This window comes from Myodes glareolus, chromosome 15 (assembly GCF_982192425.1).
Source record: "Myodes glareolus chromosome 15, mMyoGla1.1, whole genome shotgun sequence".
Classification (NCBI taxonomy): Eukaryota; Metazoa; Chordata; class Mammalia; order Rodentia; family Cricetidae; genus Myodes; species Myodes glareolus.
In genome coordinates, this window is record NC_142040.1 from 70,003,219 (window position 1) to 70,030,267 (window position 27,049).

At 38.1% G+C, this 27,049-nt stretch overlaps 1 protein-coding gene across 4 annotated transcripts in view; it reads left to right on the forward strand.

Moving 5' to 3' along the window:
* Positions 1-27,049, forward strand: part of Ctnnd2 (catenin delta 2) — an 804,341-nt gene that overhangs the window by 288,386 nt on the left and 488,906 nt on the right. For all 4 annotated transcript variants that reach the window (XM_085676585.2, XM_087896972.1, XM_087896974.1 and 1 more), the window contains one exon: positions 11,653-11,765. In XM_085676585.2, the coding sequence (XP_085532711.2) occupies positions 11,653-11,765 (113 nt within the window). The remainder of the gene's footprint in view (positions 1-11,652; positions 11,766-27,049) is intronic.

Genomic DNA, 27,049 nt, shown 5'->3' on the forward strand with positions numbered 1-27,049 from the left:
TTTATATTTCAATTATGTCTGCATGATTCCTGATTCTTTAGTCTACATGGAAAGAGTGGATGTGATTAGCGTCAGTGTTTTCAGACAGTGGTGTTCTGAACACTTAGGTAGGGTTAGACCTTCAGATCCAGGTCGAGCTATCTTTGTGGAAACCACTTAGCATCTTCATTTCAGAGATGTCTCAAATAATTTCATGCCAACTTTGTTGGGATGATATTTGTTGGAATGGGTAAGTAATGTCATAGAGAGCACTTTGCCGTGATGAATATAATTTCTTGTTTGTTAGCTTATCAATTCATTCATCATTTATTGAAGACATTCTATACCAAGTGGGAAGAAATTCTTATGTAAAGTGTATATATATATATATATATATATATATATATTAAGAGAAAATACTGGCATGGGGTTAAGTGAATTCAGTATACTCCAAGACTCTTTATATTCACTTATATATTTGTTATAGCTATGGAACCAGAAAAAATATGGCCAACGCATTTGAAAAATACTTAAAGCATTAACTGTCACTTTTTATGTGCTATTGCCATAAATACAATAGGCACTCTTAACAGAATAGTATGTTGAACTTGTTATCTGAAAAAAAAACAAACTACAAGCTCTGGGATTTATCTACAGATTTATATTCTCTAGTGTTAGAAGGCATTATAATGTTTCTAGCGATACTTGGTATAACTAACAGTCATCAATATTGAGTATTTCTAAACTTTTAATCAAGACTAATGGGATTAACATCACCTTGAAATATGCAGAAAAATGGTTTTGCTAATTTCCAGGTGTCTATCTCTCTGATGAATGAAGTGAATCAGCTAGCATACTTCCAACAGCTAACAAGGCATTTGCCAAGCTAAAGAAAGTGGCAGAACAAACAGATTAGAGCCTGCTGAATGCAAGGCTTGGTCAGAACAGGGTGTTTTGTTATATTTCATTGAGACTGCTCTGGAAAGGTGCCTAAGAGCCTGCCTCAGACTGCTGATTCCTGTCATCTGCTGTCTTGCTAGGTGACCCAGAATGACACCATGGTTGTTTAAAACATTTTTCTGTCAGCTTTGTAAACTTCTGTAGACAGCTCTTTGCCGTAGTTTTTGACTTGCCGATGAGGTCTACACAGCTGAACGGCTGACATTGATTTGTTCCATTCCATCTTGACATCATGGCTTGGTTCCCCACATTTGTTGGACACTTGGCTGTAAGATTCCTATTATTACCCTGTCATCTCTCCATTCTCTCTTCAGACGTGCCTTGCCGTGTATCTCAGTTGGACAGCATTAACATTTTCAGAAGGTGCTGGCTATGAAGTCAACTCATTCATGTGAAATGGGAATTAGGTGTTATATAAGAAAGAAGGTCATTCTGTATTATTTATATCTAAAACCCTTGATGAGAAACATGAGGGTGCAAGATATTACCTCTGCAGTGAGATACTGAGATGGAGAAGCTACCTACCATCCTGTACTGTGACCTCCTCCCGGGTAAATCAGCACCCAGAGATAATGTGTAGATGGTAATAATGACCAAAATTCACTTGAGCCACCATTGTATCCAGGATTGAAAGTGTGTCACTGTTAGAGGCCCTGGGACCTTTGTCTGAGAAGCTGAAGACAGAGCCAACAGTGATCTTTAGTCCCCTCATTTTATATGGAACTGACTTGATTGCTTGTAAGAGCCAGGTCTTATCTGGAGATGGAATGGCCAGTACATTGAGGAAATAGAAGAAATATGGCATTTGTACTGGGGGTTCTGTGAAAATGAATAATCCTCTGAGGTGCACTAAAAGTCGTGGGTATGGTGTTGTAAAAGGAGCAGTGGGCTGCGTTCCGGTCAAGCGGCTCCCTAGCTAGTTTACACCCGAAATAATTACACGGAAACTCTATTCTTTTAATCACTGCCTGGCCCATTATATCTAGCCTCTTATTGGCTAACTCTCACATCTTGACTAACCCATTTCTAATGCTCTATATATCACCACATGACTGTGGCTTACTGGGAGAGATTCAGCATGTCTGACCTGGCGCCTGGCTCCATGGCATCTGCCTGACACCGTCTTCTTCCTCCCAGAATTCTGTTCTGTCTACTCCGCCCATCTAATTTTCTGCCCTATTAAAAGCCAAGGCAGTTTCTTTATTAACCAATGAAAGTAACACATAGACAAAATGACCCTTGGACATCATGGTGGAATTGGATGTTCTTAGATCTGAGTAAGAAAGAGTCCAGACTAGGGCAAGGGTCCATTAGGGCTGTAAGTCACTAGACAGTCAAACCCAACATCCAATGCAGAAAGGCTATTGAGAGGTAAAGCATTGATCCCCAAGAAGGTTGAGTTATTAAAATTCCTCCCATAAAGAGTACATGCCTGAAAATTGACTGCTATCTTTATTTCTCACCCACTGATTTGCTCAAAATAACATGAAGTATGAACCCAGTTTCCAGAAATAGAGGCCACAGGAAGAAACCTGACCAAATTTTAAAGTATCAGATTTGAGAAATTGAAAAAAATTCTTCCAAAGCAGGAACATGGCGAGCATCTTGGTGTATGCAGTGTTCATTCTTTAAATGAGAGCACTGGAATCACCCTGGGTAAATTCAAATCCAAGCTCAGAGAGTTCTAGGGTTAGGACAAAGTCTTTGAATGGTATAGGTTCACGATTCCTTTTAGGCGTCCTTTGCTCTGAAATTCTCAATTTTCCTTTAGAAATTAGCATGAACTCTTAATAAAGAAGGTGGGTTGAACCTGTATTAACACCTCCTCTCTGGCCCAAATGGCAAGGAAACAATTTAAAAGAACATAATGTATAAAATGGACATGAGCTGGATAAAGAAATGTGTTTCACCAAGGTTGCAAAATATCAATAATTAGTATATCTTTAATTAATTCTATCAGGAAAGCAACAGTGCATTCTAAGTCGAGTAAGTAAAACTTAGAGGTCTGAAGTGAAGAATATCTTAGAACTTCCTGTTAGGAGGTACTGATGTGGTAGATGGACAGACTGACAGATTCCTCATCACACTTGAGAAAATGGAGTTCTAAGGAATGGAGAGAAGTAAAATCATAAAACTATCAGAGACCAGCCTTGACAAAAGTACCTCTTACCAGGATAGAGGTGTGGGGATTTAAAAATATAGTAAAGAATATGAAGATTTGAATGAATATATTAAAGCGGAGAAACATATAGGATAATACTGGGAGGGAATTTCAGTGAATACTGAAATTTGTCCACGTTTAAATTTCCAATTGCTTAAAATACCCCTGACCCCAAAAGGTAGGAGTAAGACAAAAAACTACATTAGCATGATACAAGGAAATGAACGTACCAATTGAAGGTCGCCAGGTAGTTACACATTCTGTTGCTAGAACAAAACAAATCACACTTACACCCTAAACCAGAACATTCTGTAGGCACACCACTCCCTGGGTGGAATCCAAAGTTATGTCCTTAAAGGAACTAGAACTTAATTGTATCCTTAGACTTTTGCTTGAGGTTAAAACGTGTCTACTACTCTATTCCTGGAGTACAAGACCTGACTATTAGCCACACCTGTTGACAATAACCTTGAAAGAGCAAAACTCTGTAATCTCTGTCCAGGTGGGACCTTTCTTTGCGGTAGAAGCACAGTAATCTTGAAGGAACTAGAGGTGTAAGCCCCAACTCTTTGACCTTTGGTCAACTTGGAGGCTCTCATTTTCAGGCCGCCACATAAAGCCCTGATATGGAATTCATCATCATGGCTGTGTGGAAATAGAGGAAAAGGTGGAGGACAGTTGAGGAAGAGGGCAGCGTTACCACCATCTTTCATGGGATGCCACATAGTACTCACTATGCACACTCAGAACTGTCCTGAGAAAACACTGCCAGGGAACCCCACTCAGGCAGGGTTCTCCATGTATACACTCAGTACCCAAATGTGAACCACTGGATACAGAACTAGATTATTTTCAAAGATGCTATGTCATGGGAAAATCTACCACACATAGGAAAGCATTATAAAATCGAGAGAAAGAAAGGACTAAAATAATGGAAAGGAGAAATAATCTCATGCTCATAAATTAGATACCAGATGGTAATTAAAGGGAGTGTTTGTAATGTGATATTTATCTCTTGAATTACTAGCCTAGGAAGAGCAACAAACTAAGATTAGAGGAAGGAGTGTTTGCACGTGAGGAAGCAGAAGATAGCACAGTGGAAAAGCCAAAGAGAATGGTTGATAGCCGCACTCGGGGACAGGTCCAGATTTCAGTATGTGCATAAGAAGGAAACAAAAATAAGGAAGCTAGTTAGAAAAACATTTAAATAAGAAAGGAAAACATTAAAAATATGCTGTGGAACGGTGGTACTGAACTTCATATTTCACAGAAAATTCTGCTGAGTGTCCATCAGCTTCTCTCAAAGCAGATATGATATGAAGACAAATCACCCAAAAGGTTTGCAAGGTGAGGCATCCAGAGGTTATCAACAACTACCCTGGGAGGAACGGAACAGGGATTTTTCCCTTAAGTGAAAAATACCTCTGTAAGTTTACCTTCTCAACAGCATCACTGACAAACTCTGATAACAAAATCCACTTGATACCTTGAAGAGAAAGAATTTCCTGTCAAGAATTTCTCTACCTTCAAACCCAGCCCTATTATTAGATAGGTGTGTATATGCTAAAATAGAGAGCTGTTCGGTGTCTTAAAAGAATGCTTCTGATTCTGTCTATCTTGAAAGATAATTTTTAGTCAAGAAAGGAAATTAGGAGGAATTGAGAAGAAAAGTCTACACAGAAAAGAAAACGCTCAAGTGCAGAAGCCTGGCAACCCACAGATACACAAATATGGAAGGTTTGAACAAGCCAGAAACTCTGGCAAAGATTTCTTCCATACCTTGCATTGATGGCTTCTTTCACTTTACTTGCTGGGATATTATTTTTATCAGGATTAATCAATTTAAGTAAATTAGAAAAGTGTTGTATTAGACTTATTATAATTACACAGACAACTAAGCAAAGGAACGACAACAGCAAAAACATCTAACTATGGTAAAAAAAAATTAAAAAATACAGACATTGATGGATATACTGGTTTGCTATTGGTCCTATAGCACTATGTCCACCCTTGAAACATGATACATATTGGGGTGTGTGATTACCTTATTTTAATCAACCTGCCTGTTGTACTCAAGAAGCTATGGCTTGTGATCTTAAATAATTCATTCATAAACAAACATGTCCTAATTCAACTACTGGCTACTATTTTTTCAGTGGTAGAATTCCAGTTTAGAAAGTGATCCCTTCTGTTTGAATCTTTTCACCCTGCAGGGACAGACACTGAATAGGTAATGGCTGTAAATGAAGTGTAGTAACAGGAACTCTTATATTGTTGAGTCTTTGGATGTGTGATCTCATCATAAATTATTTTCATTTTACTCATGTACATTAATTGATCAAATTATGTATATCCAGTTGTCCAATATATTTTGAAATCCATATATATCATGAGATAGCTTAAGTTAAATACAACTTGGGGCATCTCACACACTTAGCACTTTTGTGACAAGAATCTACAAATCTAACCTAATCAGTTATCATGAATATAGTATGTTGTTATCACGTATAGCCATCACAGTGCACATTAGACTCCTTGCTCTAACCTGCCTCTTCTACACAACTGAAAACTCTGTGTTTAACCACTAGTCTGTGCCAGGACACGCAATTCTTGGTAACTAACATTCTCCTTTTATGAGTTAAACTTTAGATTCCACATAAAAGTGAGATTATGTGGTATTTTGTCTCTTTGTGTTTGCTGTGTTTGACTTAATGTCTTCTCAAGGCGATATTTTTCCATTTTTACAGGGGACATGATTTTCTTCTTTGTAAAGGATGCCAAGGGTCCCATCGTACATATATAGCAGCACTAGATTTTCCATTCTCAGGGAACTAGACACATCAGGAGGAACATGTTATTTTAGTGACGTGGTGGAGAATCCCAGAGTCTTCACTAGTGTGGTTATAATCATCATCCTTGGTTCTTTCTACTTTGTCCTCATGCCTGGCCGCACTCTGTCACACACATGATGATCTTACCCAACTCTTCTAATGAGTCTTTTGGGGTCCTCCCTGTGTATGGGATTCTTTTCTTCTTTGCGGTAAAAAGAAGTCATTGAAAAAAAATCAACTCGGCACATTAAGTACACTGGAAAGTCTTTGGACATGCTTAGTAGCCACCTTCCCATTTCATCTAGTGCTGAGCCTGGGTGCAGAAGGCTTCAATCTCTTCGTTTATTTCCTGCAAGCAAACCACACTGTTGCATGAAGATCACTTTTGTCCTGGTGTCTAATCTATCTTCACTGATCTAATGTCTGATCTGCTCTTTATCTTCCCATACTGGTAAAATCATCCCAAGTTTATTTTATTCAATTTATGATTCAGGCTCAATTTTCACCATTCTTGAGTCAGTTTGTTCCTTCCAAGCTGATGGTCCATCACCTCGCTATATAACATATTTATTGCAGGAATTAGATGAGGCATGAGGTTTCAGGTTTTTCAGTTTTCATACTGACTAGCTAAACCCTCTCAGGAGATTTTATATGCTTTTAGACATTTAAAAACGTTTAATAAACCTCATTTAATTAAAGGAAATAAATTATTAATCTAGGTTCCTCAGGACAAAGTTATAAAACTATATGATAATTTTCATAATAATCCAAATGTATTATATGAGTCAGTGATGCGTTGTTCTAAAAGTAAGACTATTTATGTCCGCTCATGTACATTTTAATGAACTTGGAGTCATAGATCTGATGCTTTTACAAACATGTGTTCCTTATAAATCAGGGCAACAACTATACAGTGGAGGGAAGGCGATGTTTTGCACTACTTTGTATCTCTTAAAATGTCCTTCACTGCAGGTCATTCTATCTTACTCTGGCACAAGATTCTCATCAGATTCTGGTGTCTCTGGCCAGTTTCCATATTGTGTATTTTGTAGCCTAATTTGTATCATTTCTTCTCTGCTGGAACTGTGTAGGTGAAGGTCTTAGTAGACAGTTATTTTAGACCCCCCCCCCCCCGCCTGACTTTTATTGTTCAATCTGCTCTCCAAGTCTTTGCATTTCCTCATCTTATTTCAGGAAGCCTCATCTTCGTTGAACTAATTCAGCGTCGTGTAGCTGTGGACAGCTGTGTTGTCTATTTAACTCTGTACTTTTTTTTCTGGTTGATCTCATACATACTCTCCAGATCAGCCGAGGGCCATCTCTCTTCCTGATTACTTTCTGGGAGCTTATTCAGGCTTGAGAGATCTGCGCTCCCTCGAAACACCATGCTAATGCAGCCTGTCGTCTTTCCAGCCCCACCACCTTTGCAGCATCCCCCCTGGCCACAGGGTCACCTCCATTCTGGGAAGATAATGACGGCTCTAGATGCAGATACATTTTGGTCAAATGTATGGCCCATACCAATGGAAAAAGGAACCTTCCACTGAATGGCCAATTATTTGTCATATCAGTTACAGTTCTTTAAGACTCAGTTGTTTATCTCGATATAAGTCTATGCAAGGATAGGGTGGTTATAGCCCGAGAGTTTCCATATCCAGTGAGTGATATATTGTGGCTGAAATAGCCTTCCTCATAAGCCTTAAACCATTTTCTTGGGAAAGGGGAATGCTGCTTCTGATCATACTGTCTATGATCTAGGAAGGCAGAAACAGTGATGGACAAACAGGGAAACAAATGCCTCTGTGATGTGGAATTCCCCTGTGTATGTTGTTAATACCACTGGTTAACAAAGGACTATCTCAGGCCTGTGATAGGGTCGAGTAGAGCTAGGCGGAGGGGGGGGGGAACTAAACTATATGCTGGAAGAAAGGAGGTGGAGTCAGAGAGAAGCCATGGAGCCACAGCCAGAGACAGACATGGTGAAACCTTGCCGGTAGGCCACGAGCCTCATGGTAAAATATAAAATAATGTAGATGGGTTAAAATAAGATGAAAGAGTTAGCCAATAATAAGATAGAGCTAATGGTCCAAACAGTTATTTAATTAATACAGTTTCTATGTGGTTATTTCGGGAGTCTGGGCAGCCGGGAAACAAACAAGCGACCACATACAACACCACTGAGGTTCTCGGGCTCATAGATTCAAAAGGTTTTCCTTGGGGGCAGAGTCTTTTCATTTAGCAAAGAGTAAAGAAGAGAATCTGAGTACAAAAGTTATCAAAGAGCAGAAAAATAACCATCTGAAGACACAAGAGGACACGGTTTCTGGAGTTCAGTCAGAGCTGGCAATGCATGATAGCTTCCTCTAGTAAGGCCAGGAATCCCCTCTGTTTATGAAGTACTGACTGCAGTTCCAGAAGGGTCTTGGAGGATGATTGACAGTAGGTTAAAGTACTGTTTCCCCAAGTAAGTCAGAAGATAACTGGTAAATCACAAAAAAAGGAAACTGGAAGTCATTTCATGTCTAAAGGTCACTATTTGTGCAGAGGAGCCTAGACTGAGATCCATGCTGAAGAGAGAAGTCAGTCATCAGCTGGATCTAACACAAGATGCTGCAACTGATAAATACACACATCATAACAGTGACACAAGTATATTCCTCCATGCTAACAAGAAGCCCAGATGAATTACCCCAGCAAAGCTATTGGGATTTTAATTTACCAGAGTTCAAGATAAAATACTTTGGGAAGAATTATTGAAGTATTAAGCAATGCAGAAGAAAAGATTACTTAGCTTGGCTACACCAATAGAAAACACACAAAATGAAGCACAAAAAAATCTTAAATAAATGTTTTGTGAGTTGAGGGTCAGTTCTAAGTAACATAGTATATTCTCAAAGAAGAAGAGCATGCAGAAATCATAAACATTAATAAAAAATAATCATAAAGATTAATTTTGCTTCTATATAATGGAAGCTAACAATTCACTAATATGATCAGCTTAGTCAATTCTAAGTAAAAATTATGTCAAGGAACATTATAAAATTTCACATAATCAATGGTGGAAAAAAATATCTTAAAGGCAGGGAGAAAAAATACCATATCTATAATGCTATAAAGTTAAAATAAATGTGAATTTTTATAAAATTTTGGACAGAGACAGTTTAAGTGAGAAACATTACAAAAAATACCTTTAAAATAAGATCATTTTTCTTTACATCTGAATAACATTCCACCATACACATGTACAATATTTTCCTTACCCATTTGTCAGTTATAGGACCGTTAGGTTGTTTCCTAGTGGCTGTGAAAAGAGTAGCAATGAACATGGCTGAGCAAGTATCTGTGTAGTATGATGTTAAATGCTTTGGGCAGATGCCAAGGGTCATGCAGGTCAGTCCTAAACACATGAAAATGAGCAACTTTGAATGGACTCTGCAGATTATTTACAAACATATGTATTTAACAATATTAATTAAGGAACAGATCAATAATTTGAGAAAGAGTGAGGGGTCATGAAAAGAGTTGAAAGGGGGGAAAGGGGAGGGAAAATATAAATACAGTACTCATATATGAAATTCTCAAAAAAAACTTTAGTAGAAGATATTGTAAAATAAAGACATATTCAAGTCTTGTAAATTTCGAAATATTCTTCTTTAAACACCTACAGTTGGCCTGGAGAGATGACTTAGCCGTTAAAAGCTCTGGCTACTTTTCTAGAGGTCCTGAGTTCAATTCCCAGTGACCACATGGTGGCTCACAACCATCTGTAATGAGAGTTGGTAACCTCTTCTGAGGTTACATAATAAATAAATAAATCTTAAGAAAAACCTTACAATATAGGAAATATTTAAAGATCTTCTTCAGGAAGGTGGATGTTGTGTCTGTTTAAAGGGATGTCATATGCTGGATAGTATTTGTTCATAATGCAGTTTTCAAATGAAAACTTGCCAATATCTCCTGGCAATAAAGGAGATGACCATGTCTCCTCTCACTCCTGACTTGATGTGGTTTCCCTTCACTCCCAACATTTGAGTGTCTCTCTTTGCTCTTGGCTATTGACATCTGTGGTCACTCTTGACCAGTGACTGTTTCCATCACTCTTGGCCAAGATATTGTTTCCCATGGTCCTGCCTATTGAGTACCTCCCATCACTTTTGACAATTGACTATGTCCCTCACTCCTAAGCACATTGTGTCCTACCTCTCCTGACCATTAACTCTCTTCCATTTTCCTGACAGTTGGAATGACATAAAGAAAGCATACAATGAGAGCAGCTATAAGCAAATTGTGTGTTCTTGGTGTGTGTCTCTTGACTTTGGACAGATTGCTTTACTGTGTCACCATGACAGTCTTCTATAGAGAAGAAGAAATATAGCAATTTAAACACAAATCATAGACTTTCATCTGGATGGCAACAACCCTGTGTGACTTTTAAGTTCTATGTTCAATACAAAAATATGATTTGGTTTCCTATAGCATAAACAGAATTAAGACATGCTATTATTTAAATATTAGAAATGAGCAATTTGATATTCCTTTGAGGGTGAACTTCTAAATCTTTAGAGAGATGGCCAGGCTATAGAACATTGATTCATCCAACAGGGGTCTTCATGTTCAAGTCTTCATGTTCAGTTTTTACCAGAAGTAGTTGGTACCATTCAGAATATTTAGAAGCGAAGACTGAACTTGTCTGACATGCCTCCCAAGTTTTACCACTGCGGTAAAAAGAGGGATCCCTCCTTTGCAAAGTGTCTTGTACTTGAATCTCCAAATAATATCAACACTTAAAAAAATTCCACTTTTATGAACAATAGATTTGATTTGTTTTTTTTTTAATAAAACTAAACAAGCTAGCTTTTTGTAGCCCATCCCCTATAGTGGGATACCTTGCTCAGCCTTGATGCAGGGTCAAGAGGCTTGGTCTTGCCTCAAGTTTGTGTTCCAGATGTTGACTTCCCATGGGAGGCCTTACCCTTTGGGAGGAGTGATGCGAGGGCAGACTTGAGGGGTGAGGGAGTGGCAAGAGAAGGAGTGGAATGGAGAACTGTGGTTGGAATATAAAATGTGATGTAAAAAATAAATCAAAAGCTAAAGGGACAGTCACAGCCTGTGATGTGAAATCGTTACCCACAAATATCTCAAGTTGACTAATAAGATAGTTGACTATGTTGAAAAGGCAAACCCACTAAACTTTGAGAGGTTTTAATTCTCTAAAAATCTACCTCTGTCCTACTTCTAGATTGCAATAATATTTTTCCTTCTCATTCCTGAAATATAACTGTGCAGATAATTTAATTTTTGAAATAGTTAGACATGAAATTGTAAAATAATAACTGTTAAAACTTTTCTTAAATATGTGACTTCTTATAATTTTGCTTATCAAACAAAATAATAAAAATTGTAAGTGAAATATGTAAGAAAAGTGCTTTAGCTGGGTGTCTCACTTAATTCGCACTTCCTACTTATGAAATTAGTATTTTAGCCCAATTAAAACAGGATGAAACGGATAATAAATAAGTTATATTAGTGTTTGGGGGCCAGTGTCTTACACATCTAATTTTCAAGTCCTTGCTTTATTATATAGCACCACCCTCTGTTTCTCAAAGTTGATGCCTTGAAAAAAAATCTTATTTTCCACATCTGTCTGCCTGTCATCTTTGGTTCTAAACTTCGTGTTTCATATAGATGCTACCATTCATCTTTCCGGTGGATTTCTTTCAGGAATTACAGTTTGAAAGGCTGACCCGAGAGCTGGAGGCTGAACGCCAGATCGTGGCCAGCCAGCTGGAGCGATGCAAGCTTGGCTCGGAGACGGGAAGCATGAGCAGCATCAGGTACGGGCTCTGCGCTCCCTGCGGCTTCTGTCCTTTGAGTTGCCGCTAGGAAGGAGTTGTGTTTTCTTCCTTTTAAACCTAGCCAGGGAATTGGGACACTCAGTCAGATGTGGGAAAGAAAGAGTGAGTGACCTGAATTAAGAAGTACGATGTTCAAAAGGTGTCCAGAGTAGCCTGATTTGTACTTTGAGACTCTTCTTAACAAAATTAAAGCTTGTCCTGAATACAAAGTGTGCAACTTTTACACAAAGGGAGGCTTTGCTGCAGTCCGCTGGCTGGGAATGGGAAGATGCCAAATCCCAAGCTTCATCTTCCCACCCGAAATGATTCAGGGCAGCAGGTTATTAAGATTTTGATAGAATTCAAGTTGTTTCCTAATGTATAATCCAACTTATACTAATGTATAAGGCTGTTAAAAATTATTCTTCCAGTAACAGTGACTTATGAAAGAATATTTATTCATTCATGGCTGAAAGTCTTCAATGAGTTAAAGATTTATAGCTTCTAAAGCCACTTTTTAATACTTGATGATAAGTAAACTGCCCTTCTTGGGACCATGTGTAAGATTCTGAAACATAGTGTATCTCTCTATCATCTGTTTGGTGTTATATTTTTGTGTATTTTAACGCCTGTGTTAAAATCCTATGGCACAATATCTCCTGGTGTCTTGAGTCATGATCTCGAGAAACTTGTCTATCTTTTCTGCCCATTTTTAACTTGGGAGTACAAACACTGCTGCATCTTTCTCTCCATCTGCCAAATGATGATTATCTTGAGATTATTCATCTGAATATATTTCCAAGATTTATTCTTCTACAAGTGAGATAAATGTTACTGATGTAATTATGATTAAATGTATAGGGAGAGACCATTTGTTATTCTCCTGTGAAGTCCTGCTTCTTTCTCAGACTGCCCATGTCATCTGATAATTTTACTGAGATGTATGTCTACAAAACCAGCAACCATATTAAGTACATTGCTGTAACACTGACAGTAGTCATCTTTTCCAGGGGTTGTATGGAGGTTATTAAAAAGTTTGAAAAGTTAATGCTTATAGTTCCTTGTAGTTTCTCATGAATATATGTCTAAACCTTTCTACCATTTCTGGAGCCAAGCTTCTTTCCAAAATGTCATTTCAAGCAACTAGTACGAATTTTAAATCTAAAAATAATCAATTCACAAAATTTTATTCACAGATATTTTATCATAAAACAGATGGTGGATGAGAACTATAGTGGATTTTGAAATTTAACATTTTGATTGGGAGAGAACTGAAATCAGTAAGCGTTTAATTAGCGAGGAGACCTTTTGTGTGTGTGTTTCTATCTTTGTAACGTTTATTTCCAAGAGATGTGAAGTAATGAGTTTTTAGTTACATAAATTATATTTCAGTTTCATCATTGTTGGGCTGGAGATGTGGGTCAGTGGTAGAAGTATTTTTCTAACCTGCATGAATCCCTAGCACCCAGTACTAACAAAACCAAACACAGGACCATTGTGTTTCTAGGTATTGAGTAGTTTTGCCTGGAAATGTTTTCCATATCTGTGAATTTCAGTTTTCTAGCTTTAGAATTGTGATACTGCATTTCTATAGCTTCAGAAAGATAAAAGGAAGAATGGAAGTACATCAGGAGACTCATAGTTTATCACCAGTAAATCATGTATGTTTTTCTTTCTCAGCAATTGTACAGAAAAGCTTTTTATTGCATCCCCTTGCTTAATTATTAAGCAACACAGATTATACAAACCAAATTTCTTTTCACTCTGAACAAAAATACAGGGTTTGTGTTGACAATTCAGACCAGACACTCAGAAAATGACAAGGTACAATGAAAGGAAACTCACGCAGGACAACTTACAAAATCAATTTTGTTCCATTGATTCTATGCATGCTATTTTTGTTTTTCATTCGCTGATGCCAGCATTGAGTTTTATTATTCCTTCCCTTTGACTCTTTTTAGGAATTGTTTCTTCTCATTTTTTTAAGTTTTCAAATGTATCATTATGTTATTTACATAAGATCTCTCCAGTTTTGTTTTTTATTTTTAATTAGGCACTTAGAGCTATGACCTTTTTTTCTGGGAGCTGCCTTCCCTATGTCCAATAGATGTTGTCATATTGTGTTTAATTTGGTCCTAAATTGTTTTAAAATTCCTTCTTTATTTCTGCCTTGACCCACCTTTCACTCTGTAGTGAGGTATTTAGGGTGCATGAGTTTGTGTACTTTCTATCATGTTCGTTGTAGTTGGTACCTAGCACAAAGTACTGTATTCAGATTTCTCCCATCTTTGGACACAGAGCACAAGCAAGTCTTAACACATATAAGAGAATTGAAATAACACCCTGCACCCTCTCTGGCCACCACGGATAAAAGCTCACTGAATCTGTAGATCACACATTGGTCGAGGTAAGGTGGCTTTGGTGATCTGATCTAGAAAGAGTGCCCTCTTTCTAGAGATCGGTCATAGAAGTTAAGCAAAAGTAGTCAGTGTCTCCAGAAGCTTCTAAGTTAGGTGGAGAGTTTCTGGAAATTCCACTTAGTTAAATGATACAGGAAAGGAATGGAAAGTAATTGTTTATTTAAAATATTTTCTTCAACATTTGATGCTCAGGACCTACTGGTACTTTCTGCTTAACTTCTCCTGGAAGCATTACCATTCCAAACAAAGACTCCTTGATTTGTTTTACTCCATCCTGTGTGAATATATTCTAATTCTCTTTCATCCAGGAGAAACTATCAGAATTTTAAATGTAAGAGATTGCTGTGTTAGCAGCAGGCAGCAAAGATGTTGCCTAATTTGTTGACAGTAGAGCGGTATTCATAAGCCCCAGTCTTCCCAAACATCTGTTTGTTTAGTACCTCAAGTACTGAAGAGGTTTAAAAACTGCCACATATTGTTGCTTATTCTTATGTACTTATTTGAGAATGTAGCTCTCAGCAAGATTTTATTGAAAAGATCTGTCCAAGGAATTGACTGCCGACTTTTCTTAAAATTTAGCAATTAACCTTCTTCCCCTAATGTGTGAATGATGGTGTCCACCTGTTGAGAACTCATTGTCATTTTAACATGCCTCATTTAAGGTAAATAATTAAATTGTGTCTTTCGGGACTCACACATTGCCACATAAGTTGTGAAGCAAATGCTTGGCTTTCATTTAAGGAATTTTTGTAGGATGGTGGTGAAGACAGTGGAGTTGGAACCTGTGAATTCTAGAGTTGAATGTCAGTATTACCTGTTTCTAACTTCATAAAGGGCTTTTAAATGTCCCATACCTACTTGAAGTTGGGAGAGTGATTACCTTTTAGTGTGTTACAAGGATCACTGTGGAAATCGAACATTATTACAGTCTTTGTCACTGAAAAAGCATTTGATACATATGGACCAATCTTTTTTAAATTGTTTTATTGAACTATATATTTTTATCTGTTCCCTTCCCTTCCCTTCCTCCCCCCTCCCCTTTTACCCTCTCCTATGGTCTCTGTGCTCCCAATTTATTTAGGAGATCTTGTTTTTTTCTACTTCCCATGAAGATTGGATCCATGTATGTCTCTCTTAGGGTCCTCTTTGTGTTGTCTAGGTTCTCTGGGATTGTGACTTGTAGGCTGGTTTTTCTTTGCTTTATGTCTAAAAGTTACTTATTAGTGGGTACATAAGATATTTGTGTTTCTGGGTCTTGGTTACCTCACTCAACGTGATGTTTTCTAGATTCATCCATTTGCCCACAAATTTCAAGATGCCATTGTTTTTTCTGTTGTGTAGTACTCCACTGTATAAATGTAGCACATTTTCCATATCCATTCTTCAGTCAAGGGCATTTAGGTTGTTTCAAGGTTCTGGCTATGACAAACAATGCTGCTATGAACATAGTTGAGCACATGTCCTTATATGATTGAGCATCCTTTGGATATATACACAAAAGTGGTATTGCTGGGTCTTGAGGAAAGTTGTTTCGTAGTTTTCTGAGAAATCACCATACTGATATCCAAAGTGGCTGCACCAGTTTGCACTCCCACCAGCAATGGAGGAGTGTTCCCTTTACCCCACATCCTCTCCAGCATAAATTGTCATCACTGTTTTTGATATTGGTCATTCTTACAGGTGTAAGATAGAATCTGGAAGTTGTTTTGATTTGCATTTCTCTGATGGCTGAGGATATTGAATATAATTCCTTAAGTATCTTTCAGCCATTTTAGAGTCATCTGTTGAGAGTTCTCTGATTAGGTTTGTAGAGCATTTTTATTGGATTATTTGTTCTATTGATGATCAATTTCTTGAGTTCTTTGTATATTTTGGAGACCAACTCTGTGATGGACCATTCTTAAAGTATTACTTAATTTATCTAGACATTGTATGAAAGCATTTGCAAGACATGTGCAAGAAGGCAGAAAGTGCCCTGGTTTACAGACAGGCAGGCAGACAGACAGACAGACACACACACACACACAGCCCCCCAAAATCATTTTTATTCTTTTTCTTTTAGTGGGTGGGAAATTGTGACTATGACAAATTATAGATGGAGTTTTCAACTATTGCCATTTCTCGCCAGGAATGCCATGGTAAAATTATGTATGTCCTAGGTGTATGGTGTTTTAGCCAGGGCATACTGAAGTATTACAATGTTTTCGATGGTGGTTTTAGTTTTAGCATCAAAAATTGTTGTTCTCACTTTAATTGTTGCCACTGCAATTCTTAGGTCTTTGTTGAAGTATTGATAAGGGACATTTAATTCCCAGCCACCTGGTACCAAGGATTTTTACCAATGAGATTAATGTGAGAATAGATGAAATTCATATTATCACATAAACTTCAGAATTGTTAGTGTTCTTTGAATACCATGAAGTGTTTAAGGGTTTATTGAAACTAAAGTTATTGTGTAGGACATGTATCTAAAAATTGAACCCTGCCTATTGCTGAATGGGTAGGTGCCAAGGGCAGTGCCAAGGGCGGTGGCAAAACAGAAGTGAGAAACATGGGTTTTGATATCCTCTAGTAAGAAGAGGAGGAAGGCAGACAATCAATTATCCATTATTAATTCATTCATTCCGTGTAAATCTTGGGCATGTCATGTGCCTTACAGTGTAGGATACTGGAAAGCAGCTGTCTATAAGAAGGGAGATTTGCCTTCTCTCGTGCAGACTACAAGCTTATTGACACGGAGCAACGGGCTGTTCTTCAGTGACGGATTCCTTAAGGGAAGGATGAGGGATCAGAAAAATAAGGAAAATGGGAAAATTGGGTCGGGAGATCTTGCACAAGCTAAGTGTTATGAGAAGCAAGTTTGTTATGCATTGCAGTCTCTCATATTTAGTTTCAGGAGAGAAATGGAGCAGAGTCAGCAGAAAGTTACCCTAGGATGGGATAAAGTCCACAGGGAGCTAATGCAGCAGTGTTTCCCCAAGGGAACAGGATGTCTCCTCCTGTGTGTCAGAGACCAAGCACTCAACAGCGCTGGAATGGATAACTCTAGTCTCTTAGTGGGAAATCCAAGTTCCCAGAACCTGAAACCTAACTTCCTTGAGGCCCTGGCCCCAGTCCCAGGTTATACCTTGCCATGTCTACCCGCGGGGAGAGAGACATAAAACTAGGTTCATTTTATCCCTTCACCAGGACCTCTGAGAAATCCTTGATTGGCCTAGCCTTCAATGCTTACTGCTGTCTTATGGATAATACTTTATTTAGCATGGATGTAACATCATCTTGACTGGCTAAGAACAGTTCTCTTCAGCACCCCTAACTAAATGTTTGTTGGGGTGAGCTTTTGTTTCTATAAACTGATCTTTCCCAAAAGAGCACAGAGAGAGATGATTAGAAATTCAAAGGAAGGAGATCACATTGATTGCTTTCACTCAGGGAGGGGCTGGAGAGCTATGCTTTAACCTTAACCTGCCCAGTTGAAGCATTTATTAGACTGGCTGGTGGGTAAGCATTCCACAGGGAAGATGTTAAACACAACCTTCTTTTTTTTATGTAGCACTTGGGGTCACAACAGGGGAACCATAAACTAATGATGAAACAAAGCTAGAATAATATTTGAATGGCTGTTTTTTTAACTAATTTTATTTATTTATGTAATTTTTTAGGCCTAACTGCTCTGTTTGCATGTATGACTACATGCCAGAAGAGGGCATCAGACCCCATTACAGATGGCTGTGAGCCCCCATGTGGTTGCTGGGAATTGAACTCATGACCTCTGAAAGAGCAGCCAGTGTTCCTAAGCACTGAGCCATTTCTCAGTGCTTATATTTGAATAATTTTAAAGAAATAATGAAAACCGAATACTAAGGAAGTCTTCAATAAGACGTAGAGGAGCTGTTGTTGGTGACATCAGGGGATCGAATTTCCGATTTTCACAGGAGATTTAACTGGCCTCATTCCAGTGAGAATTCTTTCATTGTAAGTCAGAAAAGTACAAAGCAAGTACATCTCTGAGATGCTAATTATATCCAGGGATCTTTCCAAAGAAATCTATTTTCATATAGTAGATGGAATTATATACTATTTTTAAAAATGTTATCATGTATTAAAGGATTTTAGTTGTAATCTAGAAAGATTGTATTTAAGATTGTGCTATATAAATATAATTTCCAGAAGCAAGTATTAAAAGACAGTAGCACATACAGTTTGACTCTATTATCTACAATTGAGAATACAGAATATTTTTAAATTCATGGTTTTTAGGAAAATGTCTCAGTTGTGCTGTCTAGTAGCTACCAAGGACTCGATTTGTCTCTCCAGTTTCTCCAACAGGAGATTAGAATAACACATTTCTGAATTTTCTTTTATTCATTTCATTTTTATAGTTTCTTTATAGTTTCCCTCACAGGTATATTTAATATATAAAATATTTAATCTTTTTGTTTTTTGAATTTTAAATATGTGTTATACATATTTTGCAAACTGGTCATGTATATTATGTATATATATATATATATTACATACACACACAAATTAACTTATTTTTGCTTCTTAGGATCAGTTGGGTTGTTGTGGATGCCGGTAGTGCATGCACTCTCTTAGCTGATACCTTCTACTCCATCATGTGACTATGTCTCAGGGAATTTGTTATGTATACACAATAGTCTCAGAATTTACAGATTTTGGCTCTGTACACATATGGCCGGTACATTGCTGAATGACATTCATGATAAGGGCAAGCTTTGGTTCCTGTGGATATGGGCAGAAGAGCAAAAACCAGTGTGTAAGGCTAAGAAATTTCTCAATTCTGTCCATGCACTTTCAACAAAAGTCTTCCAGGTTTTTATTTGTTCTTTTAAATCTGTTGGACTTGATGCTTTCATTATATTCTAATTCCTGCTCTATTAGAAGACCGTGCACATTTATTAGGTACTCATGTCTACAGTCTTCTTAAATGCTGCTCATACATTTTGCATATTTTATTCTATTGACATCTTTGTTGTAACTTAGTTATTTTCATTCTCAGTATATTCAGTTTCTAACTTTTTGTTTCTCGGATATATTGCAGTTGTGTTCTCCAAAGTATTTGGCCTTCGTCACCTTCCTGTGTCACCTTTTGATGGACATGCATCTTCTTGTTTGCTTTTATTAACTTGTTTATTTCTTTTTGATTCTAGGCTCCTGTTTCCTAAGCATTTCCAGTCCCCAACTCACTATTTTAATCCATGAGGTTATCCAGTCATTTTCTTTTGGTTTATGGCTTTGGAAGCTTGTTTTTGAATCTTTAAGTAATTTAAGAAATTGAAACAATGACCTATGAGACTACTCCCACTAATTGAGGTGTGTCTTTCCATGTTGCAATCTGTTCGTTCTTACTCCCCCACCCCATGTAAACAGCTGATTGTCTCCACAGCTGCTCTGCAGGAGACTTCCTCTTGCTTCATAGACTCCAGTGGTCTCTGTAACGAATCACATTTTCGCAGCTGTGCAGTCTGCTTCTGGGCAATTGATGCTTTACGGTTACAAGTCATTCAATTCATGAACACAATAGCCATTTATTTCATTCTTTCAACATGTCTCAATGGAATTTAGACATCTAGCCTTAAAGTTTTCATTGAGCTGTTTCATGTGTCTGACACACACACACACACACACACACACACACACACACACACACGTCTGTTCTCTGTAAACCTTTCAAAGAGGTATCAGGTCATGCTCCTTAGAATATTTCCATGGGAATTAACTGAGGTCTGAATTTAAAATATGGAATGCCCAGAAAGATATGGACTTGTTCTGCCAAGCACAAATGCTTACCAATCATTGTGCATGCCTGTGAAATGAACTGTTAGTATGTCTTGGGAGAGCATAGTAAAGAATATGAACTCAGTACCAGACACACATAGGAGCAAGAGCCCTACCATTCTGAAATGCCTGGCTCTCCCTTTGGTTTATATTCATGTGTTCAGGGGTACATGCTGTCCATACTTTTATTGTTCCTTGTCCAAATATAACATCTCTGCATTTAGTGGCAGAATATATGCATTCCACAAGTGCGACAGATAATATAGTCATTGTTTTCTCCTACACATAATTGTTTGTGATAAAATTTAGCTTATAAATTAGCGACTCTAAGGCACTGAAAACACTATATAATAATGATATAGGATCCTTGTACACCATACGAAATGACTTCCTGTGTTGTGTCCCCTTCTTGTGATGATAGGAGATGATACAGTGATTATCTGATGAAGGGCTGTGAATTGAAGGGTGTGGTCATTGTGACCTGGTGTTCAGCCGCTACTGGCCTAGTGCTGATGGTCCAAATTCTCAATGAGCCTAAATCATATTGGATGGCCACTTGTAACTGGCACTGTAGAAAGACACCTTCAGATAGGGAGGGACTCTGTACATGTTACGGCCCTAACAGAATTTGTGTAAATAATTATGTATAATCTGTGCCATTTCTCATTTATCATCAGCGATTGGATCATACACAACAAAATATCCAACACAAGGTAACAGCTCTCTCCAACCATCTTGCTGCAAGCGTGAAATCTATGAGCATTAGTCCTGTTTTTATTCTCTAGTTAGAAATAACTTCTTTTTCCCCATACCCTGGGGCGTTTCTTCGTCTTTATCACTGTAAGGAGTGGGATGCATGTCGTCATACACATTCTGATCGTATTTACACATCAGAAAGCTACAGCCTGAAATGACAGCAGACTTGATCAGTGTAAGATGTGAAAAGGAAACCACCCATCTTAGCTGCTTACGAATAACCTTCAAGTAGGAACCTGAAAAGAATGACAGAATATAGACATCACTTGATTAAGCATCTCATCAGCAATGGGTAATTCCATTTGCTTGAGTACTTGTTTGCTTTCAAATTAATTACAATCTAGAATGCATAAAGAATTTTTAAAAGGGTAGATGCAAGAAATTAAATAATCCAGTCAATTAATAGATCAAAGAAATGGATTATTCTCAAAAGATCAAGTACAAATAACCAATAAACCTGAAAAAAAAATCAACTTCTTAACCATCAAAAAAGCATGAATCAAAGCGACACTGAGATTCTATCTTGCCCCAGTCAAGATGATGTTTGTCAAGAAAGCAAGTGACAACAGGCACTGCTGACGATCTGAGGCATGGGGAATCTTTATGTACCGCTGGTGGGAATGGGACTAGCTGGGCCAATGGAAACAGTGGAAGTTCCTCAGAAGAAATAGAGCAAAGGAAATAGAACTACCACAAGACATCCTTACCAATCTTGTGCACTAAGTAAATACCCAAAAAAATGTGAAGCAAATTATGACAGAGCCACTCTTTATGAAAGCTCTGTATCATGTGTTCTCTTGTGGACTCTCACATTTATATAAAAATAAAATTATTTCCAAAAAGAAAGTAGAGGTCAGGAGATGCTCTATTGAGGGTTTATCGTGAAGAGTTGGCATGGGGTTTCAGGTGATAGGTAATTTAAAATTAAAAATAGATACACCTGTCTTTCTTGAGATTCTTGAGAAATCGCTTTTGAAAAGCAGAAATTTAAGTTGACTGCAATGTGCGCCTCCTCAAACAGATTATTAAATGAGCTCAACATTTCTCGACCTTGCCCTTATTAAAGGGTGAACGTTTATCCTGTATTTTTAAACGGCAGTGCACTCTGTGTCAGTTATCACAGCCAGCGACAGCCATTTGATGCTGGTGCCTGGTTCATAACATCAACGTGTGGTGGTGGCAGTAGGCATTTTAGTGTTTATTGTACAACTAACCAGAGTTAGTGCTCATGGTTCTCCCTTGGAGGTCTTACCATGAGACGAATGGAAACAAGGTTTAGGAGACTATCCAGCTAGAACCTAGAGTCATTACTTATTTTTAACCTGTCCATCTCTGTTCTTTCCTACCATGAAAGTTGTTTTGTCTCAACAGGAGGAAGTTCTGCCCTGCACTCCTGCTTTGACTTCCCTCAATCATGGGTTGTACTAGGGAATTGTAAACTGAAAAGAAGAGAAAATGTCCTCCCCAGGTTGCTTTTGTGGTGTTTTATCACAGCAATAGAAGCCCTAATGAAGAAAGCCAGTTAAGATATACTGTGTGCTTTTGCATATATTAATTATGCAAGTAAGCGATTTCATCATACCATTTTCATGCATCGTCTGGGAACATGCTGTGATCATGTTGACTGCTACCTTTTCTCTTTCTTATTCCCTACTCTTTCAATGTTTTCTTCTGTCTCACTGACTTCACATTTCCATGTCCTACTTTGCACTCCGTAGTCTACCTAGGAGAGGAAAATGTGACACTTAGCCTGGGAAAGTGCCTTGCTTTACTTCATGTGATCTATAGTCCTTCCCAACTTCCTGAAAGCAACAATTTCATTCATTATAGCTCAATGAAACTCCATTGTGTGTATATCCATGCTATTCTGAATGTCTTCAAACATGACATTGCAATTATTGCTATAGTAACCCAACCACATTTCTGGTTTCCCACCACCAGCCTAATTGTCTCCTCCATCTCCCATCCCCACCAATGTTTGTTGTCACAGATTTTCCTGATGGTAGCCGTGCCAACACCAAGCCACAGTGTGGCTTTAATTGTCATTATTAATGTGTGGATGAGAGGATATAGATCTTCAAGGGACAAAAGTTCTTGTTTTGATTTTTAATTTGATGACGCCAAAAAACATTAGATATCATTGTGGTGTGTGACTATCCAAAGGACAAAGGACAAAACTAGGCTTTGGTATACCTTGTTTGGCATGGGTGGTTAGAGAATTAAAGATTCCTTCAGTGACAGTAACGAGATACCACTGCTGTTTATGAAGAACAGAGAAGTCTACCGAGGAGCACCTGTTGACATGGCCCCTTGTTTAGATAAGGAAAATGATATTTAGTTTGATCTGCTGAATTGAAAGCAATTACAAACAGATCAGAGATTGTAACATTTAAAAAAAACACACATCGCTTTAGGGTAATATGTGTCACCCCCATAGAAGAGTGCTTTAATTTTTTAAATTATTTAAAGATTGAAAAACAAGATTCTAAAAGCCATAAATCAAAATGGACACTGACTGAAGTGAAAGCACTCAGTGTGTATCCTTGTAAAGATACAAGAGAGAAAACATGGCTTTGCCGATGTCCTGTCATTGGACTTCCTGTAGTAGCAATAGAGGGACAGCATGTGGCTTGCACATCACTGTCTGTAACAAGAAGAATCTGCTACAGTACAACACAGCTGCCCCACAGCATCGTGCAGGCCTTACTACTTGTACAATTGTCACACTAAGGAAACTCGGAAGGCTGAATGACGGCTCATGTAGACTATGGACTTGCAAAGCAGGTCTCTTAAAAGCCTCAGTCCTGGCTGATTCGAGTACTGTTGAGCTATACGTGCATGATGGGGTAAAGAGATGATCAGAAGTTGGATGCTGGATGAGGTCATCACAGATTTTGGAATGAGAACGCAGCATCTTCAGAAACCTTGTAGGGAAAGGTTTATGGGACTGAATCCCTACAGGTGGTCCCAGACAGGGCCTCGAGGAAACGATGATTGAGCTGGTTCCCATGGCAGCAGTTGTCAGGGTGAGGCAACAATTCAGATATACTTCATAGTCATTCAGAGTGACTTTCACACTGGAGAACACATTTCCTCTCTATGTTATGGTTCATGAATATCAGGTCTAGCATCTGCTGAAATCCAGAAAAGGTCCCTAATGTTTTTATTATTGCTCTTTTTGCTTACTGGGCATGGGACCCAGTTGAATTGACCTTAAGTATTTACCTAATATCTAGGCATCTGAAATAAATAATCTGTATTAATAGAAAGATGTAATTAATCTTAAAAGCAATAGGAGATATTTAAAAGTACACATGGAACGCATCATTTGTATCCAGTTAGATTTTAATATAGACATGCCAGTGAAAAAAAGTTTTTATTCAATCAGAAAACTCTTGCACATTTGTGTGACAACATCCTTGTGAAAAATAACATCCTGTGAATTTCCAGGGCATGCTACAAAATGGCATACATTGACCTACGTATTCCCAGCCTGTCTTACTAGGTGAGAGCTCTTCACAAAGACTAACAAACAAGACAACAAGAGCGTATTGCTTCCTTTCTCCTCATTAAGCACCTGTACCTCAAGCCGTGTGTCCCTGAGTAAAGACGGGACATATACAAGGAATAAAATAGACCAGTTGCTATGCTGCTGGCCACCTAGACATTCAAAAACCTTATGAAAATGCCAAAAGCAGCACCAGTTCATCTTTGGAATTAGGGTGAGAAGAAAATGCTATGACAACTCTTGTTTTATCTCTCCAGTCCACCCTTCATGACTTTGGTATGTAAGAATACAACTAAGGATGGTCAAGGGGAAACTGTTGTAGTCAGTAAGAAGGCAGGGCCATGTTTCATTACAAGAGCCTTCATGTTGACAGGAAGTTAATGGGATGCCGCAGAGTCCTCACACTTTGCTGAAGACCAACCCAGAATGAACATTATTATTCCTGGGCCCCTCTTGTCTGTTACATTCAAAGCCTCACTTTTCATCTATCTGAATAAAATTTGAAAGTTTGTTTTTCTATAGCTTATGGAATTGGAAACTGCTTCCATTCAGCCACCCGTAGGGAAGGAAGTGCCCTATAGGTGCGTGCCCATCTTCTCACTGTGACAAAACCCTGCAAGAATGGATACTCTGCTTCGAAATGACTCCTTGTTGAATGGTTTGGGTGTTTTTGGTTTTCCCCCCATGGAACCCATGTAAATCCATAAAGTGCTAGACAGTCCCTTGAGAAGATTTAGAACCTTACAGAGAATCTTCTGCTGGTGTTTAGTGACTCAAAACTAGTACTTACAATTCCTAATTCTGCATTCGTTTTCAGAAGCTTGGAATAAAAAAAAAACATGCAAAATGGATGACAAATATGCTTGTCTCTTTTATCTTTTGAAAGGTTGTTAGGATATACTTTTAAATTTTCTGATTACTAATGTGAACATCATACTTGAAGACTGTTTGTTGATTTCTTGCTCCTGAGGATGCCTTAGTTCTTAAACCCTCCCTGTGCTCATTAACCATGGGAGTCTATCAGAGGCACTTTGCTATTTCTTTTCCATATGAGTAAAGAGGGCATCTATTTACTCTCTGTCTATTGGATACCAGTGCCTAATTTAAAAGTGGTAGAATGTTAGAAAGTGAATATATTTGCAGAGCTATGATTTATGTAGTGTATGTAAGTTTTACTCAGCTTCATAATTCCAAAGAACTTTTAATTCTAATTTCTGCTCTTAATTTTTCAAGGTTGCAGGCAAGCTTTAATTTCATGTATATTAGCCATGCATTAGTGTTGCAAAATACAAAGCAATATATAAACTTAGAAATAGAAAATAAAAGGGGTGTTTGGATCCACAATCTGGAGGTTCTGGTCGAAGAACAAGAGACCCTATCACTTTGTGCCTCTGATAAAGGGAGTATGTTTTTGAGGGAGCACATGGGAGTGAATCTCTGGTATCATGACCAAGGAAGAAAAGGAGAAAGATAGGAGGAGCCAAGCTTCCATAACCCCCCAGTGCATGCCCCAGTGACCTAATTACACCATCTTAGACCCTCCTTCCCACAGGTTCCCAATTGTGCCACAGTGGGGTTCAGGCTTTTCCCAGCACATGAACTTTTGGGGACATTGGACACATTTAAACCACACCATCATGACAATGGTAGGTTAACAGCTCTGAACACTTACGCTTAAAATAATTACCATTCAGTGACCACTTGGAGCAAGTTTTTATAACAGAGACTTGCATGATCAAATTATTTGACTTTTAATTGACAAATAGTCATTTTATTATTTATGGGACACAGTCTACAATTTGGATAAGATTGCAATGTGAATGCAAAAGATCCATCTTACATATTTTTTGTGGTGAAAATATTTAAAATCTACTCATTTATCAAGTAAACTATACAAGGTTTTCTTCCTAACTATATGAATTATCTCATATATAAACCATTGAATTTATTCCTATCCTTAAGTCAGATGAAGATACATTATAACAAAATAATTTCAATATTATTTTTGAAATGATGAAATTACTAAGGGAAGAATTTTGTTACAGAATGCCGAGGGTTCATAAAAACTCTGAAAGCTACTCTGGGAAGAGTCCAATCACCTGTAAGTCATATTCTTTTTATAGTGAAGAGGAAAAGGAAGGGAAGAATTCATGCTTAGCATGACACTGTGTGCATAGGAAAAAAATTAAAAACAATGTAAGTGTTTGCATTCATGAGAAAGAGTGCTATATTATTTGGGTGTGTTCCGAATCACATTTCCCATTGTATGGCAAGCTGAGGATTTTATAGGATTACGTAGTGTACATTTGAGTGGGGATGTGCATGGTTGCATTAAAACCCCCTTTGCACTGTCTGTTAACACAGATGAGTGAGCACTCCGTAAGGAGGGGACTGGTTTCCCTTTCATGCTCCATCCTCATCTAACATTTGCCCATGAACAAGTCCGAGCAGAGAAAGGTTGTCACGGAGGCCCTTGAGGAAACGCTCCTGTGTATGTTTCTAAGGTGTGACTCACAGACCCAGCACTTCGTTTCATCCTCCTAGTAACCTTATAAAGAGAGGGAGGCGTGATTCCCAGTCTTACATAGGTTTCAAATGGGCATCCCTAGACCCCAGCGGAGCAGAGGAATCCCAGGATTTCTGTTTTCTACCTGCACCCGTCATGTTGTTCTCTGGTTTCAGTCTAAGGAGATGGGACTTTAGTGCCTACAAAACCCAGGAAGGCTGTGGGAATATTTCGGTTCTTACAGCAACAACCATGTGATCTTCAGTTTCTCTGAGATGTCCCAATGATGTTA